Here is a 13,125-nt window from a genome sequence, read left to right on the forward strand (position 1 = left end):
CACTTTTTTTTTTTTTTTTTTTTTGCTGTGCTACACAGTATACGGGATCTTAAGTTCCTGGACCAGGGATCCAACCTGTGCCCCCTGCAGTGAAACGCAGTCTTAACCCCTGAACCACCAGAGAAGTCCCACCTTTCACATATTTTTGATCATGGAGACAACATGCATACTATAAAAGGAAGCTTAATAGTATTCCTGGATGGACTGAGAGAGTATTGTGCTTAATAAAATACAATAAACAAATACTTTGTTATTGCTAATATGTGGAATCTAAAAAATAAAACAAATGAACGTATTTTCTATAACAAACAGAAACAGACTCACAGATACAGAGCACAAACTAGTGGTTATCAGTTGGGAGAGGGAACGGGGTATGGAAAAGACAGGATATATTACAGGATACATTGTACAGCACAGCCATTATTCTGTAGTAACTTTAAATGGAGTAAAATCTATAAAAATATTTAATCATTATACTGTATCCTTAAAATAGTATTAAGAGGCTATCACCAAAAAGGGTTAGAAGGAGAAAAAACAAGGTTGTCATGGGTGTCAAACCACTCTAATACAATGATTTGATAATGAAAAGATCAAACGGTCTGGTCATTCAAGGCAGTTTGGGAACTTGGGTGCAATTAAGAAAGGTAACTAAGCAGTGGATTGTTAAATACAAATGTTGAACCAACCTGTGAGCTTGGGTATCTGGAAGTAAATGTGCTGACTCTGATCAAGTCATATGGTTAATGAAATCATTTAATTATACTTGATCTTAGCCAAAAGGCCAAGAAGAGGTATTAAAACCATTTAATTATAGATCCACATTGTGTCACTCTTTTCTCAGGTCAGCACCTCTAGATGAAGACTGACTGCGAAGACATGAAACTCATTTTCCTGGTGCTGTGTGCAAGGTCCTTGGGACGAGAATAATACAGGTAGTCTAGGTTTAGATAGGAACTGGCAGGCTATGGCCAACTGCCTATTTTTGTGAAGTTTTACTGGAACATCGCCATATCCATTCCTTTTCATATTGTCTGCAGCTGTTTTCACTCTGCGATGGCAGAACTGAGTAGCTGTAACAGATACCACATTGTCCACAAGATACCATTTGGCCCTTTACAGAAAAAAAAAGAAAAAACCCACCTGCTGACTCCTGGACTAATGAATACAAGGCTTAAATGAAATGAGGTAAATGGAAAAATGTACACTGAGGTTTAAAAAAATAAATTACAAATATAAAGGACAGGAGAGACCTGACTCAGCAATAACACATATGAATGAAAAAGTCTTAATGGTTACCAACCAGTACATATTTTGTATGGACGGGAAAAAGTCCTTAAAAACCAAGTAGACATACTCTTGTGCTGTGCTAAGTCACTTCAGTCATGTCCAACTCTTTGTGACCTTATAGACTATAGCCCGCCAGGCTCCTCTGTCCATGGGATTCTCCAGGCAGGAATACTGGAGTGGGATGCCGTGCCCTCCTCCAGGGAATCTTCCCAACCCAGTGATTGAACCCATGTCTTCTCTGCCTCCTGCATTGCAGGTGGATTCTTTACCCACTGAGCCACTTGGGAAGCCCCAAATGTACCCTTAGATTACCCTAAAAGAATCAGTATCTAGACCAGTAGTTGCAATTCTTCTGGCATTAACCATGCTCCAATACATACTCTTCTCTCCAACCTGTTCTCTGCCTAGAACCTTATCATTCTGGTTAATGAACACATCTTTCAGACTTTAGCTTAGATATCATCTCCTCTGCAAAGCCTTTGATTCCCCAACTGTAGGTTACATGTACTTACCTATCGTGGCATTTAACTCATCATATTAAAATTGAAATTTACTTGTCTAGTTCCCTGTGTGGGAGATTTAATCCATGTGGGCAAGGACAGGTAGCTGGTATCCTAATACCAGACTCAATGCCTGCCATGTAATAGTTTTAAACATGTTTTGGGTTAATGAATCCCATTATAGTTCTCATCAGTCAGACCACATGGTATTAAGTATTCAGTTGAGCAAACTGCTGGTTCCCCACTCAAATCTATCACTTCCCTGCAGGCAGAGCCCTAATTTTAACCAGTGGTGGTTTTGGCAGGAATGTGATATACTTCAGTAAGAGACATGACGGCACATCTGATGAGGAATTTCTGAAAAGGAATTTTACTTTTAAAAATAAAGAAAGTCACCAGTGTACATTTTTATATTATTTGTGCTTCAACTTCTAAAATGTTCACACAAATGGCCTCTGGGCATATTAAAGAACTGCACAAAAAGTGGATCAAAACAAAAATCAAAGTGGAAGCTGACTCAGCAAAATATATTAACAAGACACTGAATTCTGAAGGCAAAAAGTGGGGTAGAGGACTTAATAAGCATGTAAGAATTGTGAAGTATTAACTGGACCCCCACTAAAATTATAGGAAAGGCTTACACATATGATTACAGTTACTCTTAAACATCTGTGCTAATGCAGCAATTATCTACCACTTTTAAAAGATATACTTGGCATTGGCATGTTTTTATACTGAGAATATGGCAATGCCTAAATGGCACCCCACTCCAGTATTCTTGCCTGGAAAATCCCATGGACGGAGGAGCCTGGTAGGCTGCAGTCCATGGGGTCGTCAAAAGTCAGACATGACTGAGCGACTTCACTTTCACTTTTCACGTTCATGCACTGGAGAAGGAAATGGCAACCCACTCCAGTGTTCTTGCCTGGAGAATCCCAGGGACGGGGGAGCCTGGTGGGCTGCCATCTTTGGGGTCGCACAGAGTCGGACACGACTGAAGCGACTTAGCAGTAGTAGCAGCAAAGTTCTGTAAAGTTACAGAAAAAGGAAACTAAAAAGTTGCTTAGCTTGCTCATTCTGTTTCCCTCTTCAGAACCTTTTGCCTTGCCTTCATAGTTCTAATGCATCATACAGAAAACCTCTTGTTCAACAGCAAGGAACAGAGAAAGTGAAAATAAACCAGAGTGAAGAAAGCACCAAATGATTATCACAATGTTACATACACTATTAAAAGCAAATGTATTTAAGACAAATGGTAAGATGCCACAATATTATTGCTATGCCAATAAAATTTCTCCAATAGCAACAAGCTATTGGAAAAGTCCTGACTCACTTTTCTGTAGAAATTGGAATCTTAAGATCCCCACAGATATACGTTTGTGGGCAAATCATTTACAGAACTGAACTTCTGTACGTATGTGCCAATCTTTGCACACTGACTTGAAGACTGTCCGTTTCCATTTTGTTCTTTAGACTTCAGTTCTTATGACACACCAAGTGAATTTCTTCTCATAGATCTCGCTCTTAGTGACTGGAATTCTGTTCAACATTATTTCCTTACACTGGATTTGCTCCCTATGGTTACTTTTAAAAACTTCTGCCCTGATAATACTATGTATATTTTAATTGGAGTTATTTTAAGTATTGTGAAAAGAAATTTGATCAGATCCCTAATGCATATACTTCACCTATATCCTTCAGGGGTAATTTTGATCTCTACTTATTCTTTAGTCATATGCGTTCTTATTTTTACAATTCTTAAGGTATCTTGAGTTTTTCGTTACATCAATAAAACAGTTCTCCTAAGTGGCTGAAAGAAGGTTGATCACTTCACTGTATAATCCTAACCTCCAAAATGCTCAAGTATATTCCTTCACCTAAACCATCAAATATGTCTTCACATAAAAGTGAAGAATTAAAGTCAAGAATGAGAAATCTTATTTACCATTCAATAAAATGAAAATAAAAGCTAATGTATAAGTTACTTAGTATCATCTTTTTATTTAAATGGTTTCAAAATCTTTTAAAACCTATTACTCCTCTTGCTGATTCAATGATACTTTTTCTTCTATGACCAAAAAACTATCATACAAATGGAAAAAAAAGACATTTAGTTGATTTCATATCAATATTTCTTAACATTATTCTCCTAAAAGAGTTTCAAATTCTCAGACCGACCAAAACTACACACGAGTGTTGGCAACACTTACGCCGAATTTTAATACTGTAACATTAACATGAATTTCCCTCCACTGTACAATGATCCATTGGATAATACCTAATGGTTTCTAAAATCACCACACATACATTTTTGCTTCATATTACCTTAATTTTTGTACTTCTCAAAAAGGCAGCAAAATTTTTTTAAATGTCAAGTATCATAATTTAATGAAATTGGTGTTTTGAAAACACTACTGCTTTAGTATTTCTATATATCCTGTATGATTCCAACTTTTCATATTTTATCCTAAAAGGAAATTGAAATATAGCTCAAAATTTACTCTCTTCAGCATCCCTGGGTGCAAGGTCAAATGAGACTGTTCATACCTTAAGAAATAAGGCACAACTAATCTTAGGTAACAATTTCTAAAAACTGAAAACTATTTCAGCCACTACTCTCTTGGCCTTACTTCCATTCTGTTTAGTGAACAGGACTGGCAGATCTCAACAGCCACAACACCATATGCTACAATCAAAGCCAGATGACATTCTGGCACTAGCAGTTGTAATGAAGTGGTGCTAATTTTCAGTTCTGTGATGATTTGCAATAAATTAAATAGAATTTCAGATTCTCAAAACTCAGAAGAGTGTAACAGAGCAAATTTCTCCATTCTCCATCTTTTTTCTTGACGCTTACTCCTTGGAAGAAAAGTTATGACCAAGCTAGATAGCATATTCAAAAGCAGAGACATTACTTTGCCGACTAAGGTCCGTCTAGTCAAGGCTATGGTTTTTCCTGTGGTCATGTATGGATGTGAGAGTTGGACTATGAAGAAGGCTGAGCGCCGAAGAATTGATGCTTTTGAACTGTAGTGTTGAAGAAGACTCTTGAGGGTCCCTTGGACTGCAAGGAGATCCAACTAGTCCATTCTGAAGGAGATCAACTCTGGGATTTCTTTGGAAGGAATGATGCTAAAGCTGAAGCTCCAGTACTTTGGCCACCTCATGCAAAGAGTTGACTCATTGAAAAAGACTCTGATGCTGGGAGGGATTGGGGGCAGGAGGAGAAGGGGACGACAGAGGATGAGATGGCTGGATGGCATCACTGACTCAACGGCCGTAAGTCTGAGTGAACTCCGGGAGTTGGTGATGGACAGGGAGGCCTGGCGTGCTGCGATTCATGGGGTCGCGAAGAGTCGGACACAACTGAGCGACTGAACTGAACTGAACTGATGGACACAAGCAGTCTGCCACTTTTAATAACTACCACCTCCTACTCTTATGCCTAATGTTTCATCTCCCTTCAATTCCAACTGAGAGGAAAAACTCAATACCTGAAAAACATCCTTGATATCTCATCCATTATTTTATTATTTCAACAAATTTATTGGGAACCTACTACGTGCCAGGCACTGTATGAGGCACAAAGAATACAAAGTTGAACAATGACACAAAAACATAATTCCTGTCCTCATGGAGTTTACAATCTAGAGGCTCTACATTAATCAAACAAATATATATAAAATTACAAAGGTGTTCAACATTAAATAGAGGTCATGTGATAACGTAATTTTTTTCTTACTCTGAAAAAAATTAGGGAATGCTTCCCTGAGGAAGTGATGAATGAGCTGAGATCTGAAAGACAAATAGGAGTTAACTAAATGATGAAGGTATTTCAAGCAAAAGAATAGCATGAACAAGGGTTCCTTTGGTGGAAGAAGCACTTTAATTCTCACTAGTTTCAGATATTTAAAGTGCAATAAGAGTCAAATACAAAGTAAATTAAACAAGGAGCACAATGAAACTAAGAAGTAGTAAAACTAACTTCTCCTAAATGCTTTTAAGGTGATGTGCCAGTCACTGCTTTAATGTTTTGAGGTATTAACTCTTTCAATGTTCAGAATTATAAATAGCAGCCCTAATAATTGATATCATAGGTAACATAAAATATTTTTGTTTCCATCTAGGGTTAGGTGAGTTACCTTGATTAAAACTGCACTTAAAAAAAAAAAGAGTGAAATCTGCCTACAGTATAAAAATGAATCAGAAAGGTCAGAGTAGCTTAGGAAGACCAACTAGGAGGCTACAGAAGTAACTGCAGGCAAAAAGTGCTAATGTTAGTGTAGACCAGAAAAGTGGTAAATGAAGAGAAGTAGACAAATTTACTAGGTAAAATGAAAGGATGTGGTAATGAACTGATTGGGGAGGGGGTGGTTAGAGAGAGGAAGTTCTAGGTTACTAACTTGGGAACCACTGACCACTGTGATGGTGGAATGTTAGATTGGATACATTAATAAAAACTTAAAGAGGAATATTTAAGCCTTGTATTGACAAGTACTGAATAAAAATAACTACAATAAAAACCCAAAAGAAGTTTCTGATTACTTTTGTCACATATATTTGCCTGCAATCATATAAAGCTATTCTTACATGGCTTAAATAATAATGTTCCATTACACCTAGTGTCACATGGTGATCTTTGAACTCTACATTGAGAAAAGATAAAAATACAATACCAAGAATATGTTTTTCACATACATGAACTTTAAAAGAAAAACACTAATATAATTTTCTTCCCCTGATTACTAACATCTCTGCTAGGGATTTAGCAAAGACAAGGCAATTTTAATTTTAATTTGTGGTCATTTAAAAACTCTGATAAGTTTATTACAGGTTGATTCTTATATTTCTCATACAGCAAAAAAGATTGAGACTAACTTAAAATTCTCCCCTTATTTTTCTAGTAGTTTGTTTCTATATACACACATCTTTTAAAAGCATTATATTCATCTTAAAAGAAAAAGATAAAAGACCAATAAATGATTCCTTTCCCTACCTCTGGAAAAATATATGAAATAAGGAATAAGGTTAAATAAAAACATATAATTGGGATTCCAGTGAAAAGAGCAGGTTATTAATTGTGATTTCAGTCAAGTCATTTGTTCTTTCTGAGCCATAAGGTCTTTATTAAACTTTTAAAATGTAAATAACACCTACCTCACAGGCTTGTTGTGGGAATTATACAATGTTTTTGGAAATGATTTATGAATTTTAAATCTCTATAAAAATAGTAATCACTATAAATTTTTAAAAATCTAACAAAGCATATAGAATATTCAGCTTCATATTAATTATTATCTCTACTGTTTATATGACTTTCTTGAGATGGCCAAATAAATTGAAAATAAGAAAAACATTCAGGATCTATAACAGTAAGTAATTATAATATATCATAAATTTAAAGTTCATATGGAACAAATATGTCAAATCTGAAAAACTCTGCAAGTTCTAGAGAAGTTCATGTACCATCAATCCTGCTTTTCTATAATAGAGACTGCTTTTGTCGAATATATACCTATAGATCAAAAGTACTCTACTAAGGATATAAGCTATACATTCAAAATATTTAATTAGACCTTTGCTTTTAATCTAAAACTATACAACAGTCTTAGATTAAAACGGTTTAACATGATTTCTAAAATACTCTGAGGTAAAATAATAACAATTTAACTTGTTCTTTGCTATATCCTTAGCTCCCAAAACACGGCCTGTATTTTTAAATAATGTTAATGAAAATGCACATTAAAGACAAAAAAAAGAAGGCCAGTACCATTTTCAATAAAATCTAAAATCACTCTAACACTTAATGTAAAATGAAACATATTTCCTTCCAAGTATTTAGATATAGGAATGGCTATATAAGTCATGCCAAACAAGCAAAGCACCATAAAGTATCCTAATGTGGTTGAAAATTTGAAATTTTTCAAGTAACTTAAAGAGCAGTCCAGCTGTTTCAGTTCTACCTTGAATATATTTATGTTTAAGAATGTGAATTTTAAAATAGACCCCACTTAGTTTAATTCTACCAGAAATATATTTTAAATTGTTAAAAGCCTCTGTTTCTTAAATACTCATAAACTTTTATTTCATAATGCATGATTGAGACTCTCTCTCATGTTGGTTTCAACCTTAACAATCCCTAGAAAATAGAATTCAAAATTTACCAGTTATTCTTATTTCAATATATAAGTCACATAGAACTTTAATCAAAACTAGCATTATAAATTCAACATGTGCAAACAACCACCTGTTAAGATACTGTAGGAATGGTATGAAATCATTTTATGTATGTGAAAAGAAAATTCTCTGAAAACATTCCCCTCCTTAAATAGAGGAAAGGCAAAGATAAAGAAATAATATAAATAGTATTAATTAAAATTCTTATAGTTACAAACGCTGCCAAATTTAGCAGGATAGTTAAATTACTCTTTGATGTCTAACAATACATGTTTAAAGGAATGTACAAGTAATGCTTTTTAAATCAGTTGGCCATATACTCTAATGCTTTGCTTTTTTACAGTTTGTGCTTTTTATTTTAACATTTGTACCATCTTCTTTCTTGAAAACTATAGCTTCAACTTATACAGCATACCCATCACTTAAAATGATTCTTTTTCACATTTTCAAGTTACCTCCTACGTTCTGTAGGGTGATGATTTTCCAGAGTTTTCAAACCCAGCAATTAGATAATTTATTAATTTGATTGGGCTTTTTTTTAAGTAATAGTTATAGATTTAAGTACATAATTTTAGTAACACTTAAAATGTAAGCCTCCTTTTATTTTACGTTAGCCATAAAAGCATCTGAATCTCTGTAAATAGCAAATTATTAACAAAGTGATAAATAAATTCAGCAATCTGTGAGAACACAATAGATTTTCATTTTTCTTTTTAAAAAATGTCTATAATGTAATATCAAAATTAGGAAATGACATCTCCTATTCAGGAGGCATAGAATTCACCTTACAGTATGCACTGACTTCCCCTATATCACACCAGTTTAAAAGAGGGTTAAACCCTAAAACTCAAAACAACCAAAAGATTGTAATGCCCGTACCCAGTATTTTCTAAACTGGTTTTGGAATAGTCACCACTTCATTACATTCTGTTTCATTTTATTGTCTTTTCATGAAAAGGAAAGTTTCCCATTAATTGGTAACATCACATTATAAATATAACCTCCACAATCCAAAGCTATAACTTGAATTTCTGGCTGCCACTCCTGATATTCAACTGATGGAGAAGAGCATCTTTTTCTAAGTGAGCCTCTGCAAGAGCCGTTTTAGCTTTAGCCAATTCTTGTTTAAGTGATTCATTCTCTTCCATGAGCTGAAATGATAAATTTGGAAAATAAGAAAATGTAACCATTTTCAGGAAATATAGACTATTTATACAGTATCTAAAGGTATGACCCACAAGTCAGCAACATTACCCAATGCTGGTGAGGGTGCACTTAAGCTGAAAATTGCTCTGAGAAGTTATTTGGAAACACATACCAAGCACTTACAAATGTCTGTTAAGTTCTGACCCAGCAATTTAAAACACGAATTAACTCCTAAGTTCCAAATCTAATAGTGATTTTGTTTAATTTCAATTTGCCTTAAGACGCTGCTGACCTCCTTCTTGCTAAGCCTCTCTCCTCTTTCATCTTTCATGTCACAGATATTTCTTGTTTACCCCACTCTACCTATGGACTTTTCATCTTTCCCTCTGATGTTTAAGAACTCTTAAGTTTTCTGCATTCTATTAAAGTCCATAATTGGTGGTCTTCTCTTATCACGTGAGTCACTCTCTTAGATGTTCTCTTCTACTCCTGTGGCTCCAACAATTATATAGTCTGATATAGGGCAAGCCTCTCTTGAGCTCCAGACCCACATTCTGAAGATCTCACTGGACATTTTCATCTAAATGTCAACAGGTCTTCTCTCATTAAGACTCAGTTCAATCCTCTTGGAACCATTCTCTAATCTCTAATGAAGAAAATGTGATAAAACCTTCTCCACAGGAAAAAGTATTTACACAGATACTTTAAAATATATGCATTCAACTTCAAAGAGTTCTCAGATTTCTTTTAGGTGCAGCTTAAGAATGCCTGTGTCACAGACCAAATTGGGTATTTTACCATACTTTCCTAAACTCTAGTACGTATAACACATGTACGCTGTGGCTACTGTTTACATACTTCTACTTTCCCATTCAATTCTGAGTTTCTCAATAGATAGGGAGTGGTATTCTCTTCCAATTCTATATCCTTAGCTTAGAGCTGACATCTAACAAATTCTGCTAAATAGATGAATAAACTCATTCTGTAGTTTCATCAAAGAGAATTAAAATCCTGCTGGATAGAATTCTATAATAGCAAAAAAAAAAAAAGCAACTCAAATATTGACAAATGTTAAGAGTAACCTTTAGAAATGATAATATATCCATACCCATATTAATGTGCCATTAACAATAAATATGAAGCATTGACTATACTTCAATAAATATAAAATAAAATAGATGAAGCATATGCAGCAATATGGAAAACATTTGTTAAACAACGTTAAGCAAAAAGTGCAGATTCTCTACCGCCTGAGTCACCAGGGAAGCCCCACAGCATATACACTAGGATAGCAATTGTTTAGAAAAATTATGGAAAGAGACTGAGAGGAAAAATTAAAAAAATACTTATAGCACTATGGGAGGTTACAATATGTCAGAGATGTTTTAAAACATTTTTCCAAAGTTCTGAAATATTATGATACTTTTGTAACTTAAAAATAAGACATCAAAATGAATATATCCTCCAATTAGCCTTCACAGATACCAGAAATGGCACTCTCCCACATTTCCTCCTTCATCTTCTTTTAGACTACAACTCCTGTGAAGGCTGGGAATGGCCATATTTTGCTCAACACTGTATCAACTAACTGCCTAGTACATAACAAGCACTCAACAAACGTGATTTAAATAAGTAATAAATAATGCCTAATAACTATGTTAATTGCTGAACTGAATGAGTATGAACTAGGTTTCCCATTACCTGTTCCCTAGTAAAGTCAAAAGAGCACTCAGGAAGGTTGGCTGACTGCGAAGGCCAAGGAACTTCTGGGCTCGTCTGAGTGGCTTGAGTGACACTGTGTTGTTTCTTCAGATCACACTTTCCACTGGTATGCAGCACTGAATCACTTTTGACATTTTCTTCCAAATCATTTCTAGTGTTAAGCATCTGAGAATCTAATCAGACAAATAAAATATTCAGATAAAATTTCTAAATACTTGATAAATCTTAAGTTCTCTTGTGAAAACCTATTTAAAATGAGTATGTCATAGTATGAAGACATTATTATGAAACAAAAAACAATAAAGTCAAAGAAAAAGCTCATTCATTGGAAAGATTAACAAACTCAAAATCAAAAGCTCATCTGCTGAAAAGAAGAATAAAATTGAAAAAACCTTAGATATATAGACCAAAAAATAAAAGATAAAAAGAAAAAAATTACTAGAATCAGAAATGAAAGAAGGGACATTACTATTGTCCCTTTAACAGAAATAAAAATAACTATATAGGAATACTGTGAAGAATTGTATACCAATAAATTAGATAACTTAGATGAGGTAGAAAAACTTCTACAAAGACACAAACTACCGAAACAGACTCAATAAGAAACAGACTAAATCAGTAACCAAAAACAAAACAAAAATATATTCAGAGAAAAGCCCAGGCCCAGATATGGCTTCAACAGTGAATTCTACCAAACATTAAAAGAATTAATACCAAATCTTTACAAACTCTTCCAAAAAATAGAAGAGGAGGAGCATTTTTTAACTTACTCTATAAAACCCTGATTGCAAAACCAAAGAAATCATAAAAAAGTAAACTAAAATCAATATACTTAATATAAATGAATACAAAAACCCTCAATAAACATTAGCAAACTGAACTCAACAATATAATAAAAATAATTATAGGCCATGGCCAAATGAGATTTACCCCAGGAGTGCAAGATTGATTTAACATTCAAAAAATAAATTAACATCACATCAACAAAACAGAATAAAACAAAAGCCACATGGTCATCTCAACAAATGCAGAAAAAAGATATTTGACAAAACCTAGTACTTTCTCATGATAAAAACAGCAAACCAGGAATAGAAGTTCCTCAATCTATTAAAGGAAATTTTCAAAAATTCCACAGCTAATATCACACTTAATGGTAAAAGACTGGATGTCCCCCCTAATATTGGGAATAAGACAAGGACGTTTTCTCTCAATACTTTTACTCAACACTGTCCCAGAGGTCCCAGGCAAGGTAATTAGGCAAGAAAAGGAAATAAAAGGCATCCAGATTAGCAAGGAAGAAGTAAAACTATCTCCACTCACAGATGACATGACCTTGTACATAGGGAAAAAAAATACAGAATCCACTAAAAACTCGTAGAGCTAATGAACAAGCTTAGCAAGTCTGCAGGATATATGATTAATATACAAAAATTAATTGTTTTTCTAAGCACTTGCAATGAATAACTCAAAATTAAATTAAGAAAACAGTTCCATTTAAAATGTTATCCAAAAGACAGGAAATAATTTTACAAATCAACATTTTTTCTAACTTTTTGAATCACAGAGAGTCAGAGCATATAGGTTGCAAGTGAACAGAAGCCCAAGTCAAACTTGTTTTTAAACAAGGAAATGTATTTGTTTCCATAACAGTAGAGTCAAAGTGATGGTGCTTCAGGTATGGACAGATATTGGAATTCGTATGATGTCCTCAGGAGTGTCATTCTGGGAACCTGACTCTATCTACTTTTCAGGTCCACTTCTCTCTTCTTCTGTGTTAGTCCAGTCATATGATGGCAAAGGTAACCTCTGGTGACCAAACAAGTAAGTTTTACAGCCTGTGACCCCTTTGCTCTCAGTGTCATTTTCAATTCACACACACAAGACTCAGAATGCTTGGTTCACAGTCCATTCATGTTATCATTCAGTGTCCCAAGGGCTGAAATCTTTTGACTGGTCCACCTGGGTCCCTTTCCCACTTTAGTGATAGGGTCATATGATTGTCAGGTTTAACCAAAACCACACTTAACTGTCGTGACAGAGAGGTAGTTTATCAAACCAAATTATATTAAGAAGACAGAAGAGTAATATCTGTTCAACATAATTTTTCCCCTTAAAAATATTCCCAGAAGGTGTCAGCTAGGTCAAAGAACAAAAATACTTTTTAAAGCTTTTGTTCATATTGTCAAATTACCCTTCATAATGATTTTAATAATTTTACCCCAATTTTTTATGTATCAAAATAGTTTTATGTACATGGGTAAATGTCACTGAATTGAGTTTTGGTCTGTTCTTG

The 13,125-nt window shown here is 34.4% G+C and overlaps 1 protein-coding gene across 1 annotated transcript in view; it reads right to left on the reverse strand.

Moving 5' to 3' along the window:
• Window positions 1-8,980: 8,980 nt before the first annotated feature.
• The window catches only part of BLTP3B (bridge-like lipid transfer protein family member 3B), an 83,034-nt gene continuing 78,889 nt past the window's right edge, over window positions 8,981-13,125 (reverse strand). The window contains exons 21-22 of the mRNA XM_052640591.1: window positions 10,812-11,005; window positions 8,981-9,115 (exon numbers count right to left, since the gene is read on the reverse strand). Coding sequence (XP_052496551.1) covers window positions 8,981-9,115; window positions 10,812-11,005 — 329 coding nt within the window. The remainder of the gene's footprint in view (window positions 9,116-10,811; window positions 11,006-13,125) is intronic.

This window comes from Budorcas taxicolor, chromosome 5, assembly GCF_023091745.1.
Source record: "Budorcas taxicolor isolate Tak-1 chromosome 5, Takin1.1, whole genome shotgun sequence".
Taxonomy (NCBI): Eukaryota; Metazoa; Chordata; class Mammalia; order Artiodactyla; family Bovidae; genus Budorcas; species Budorcas taxicolor.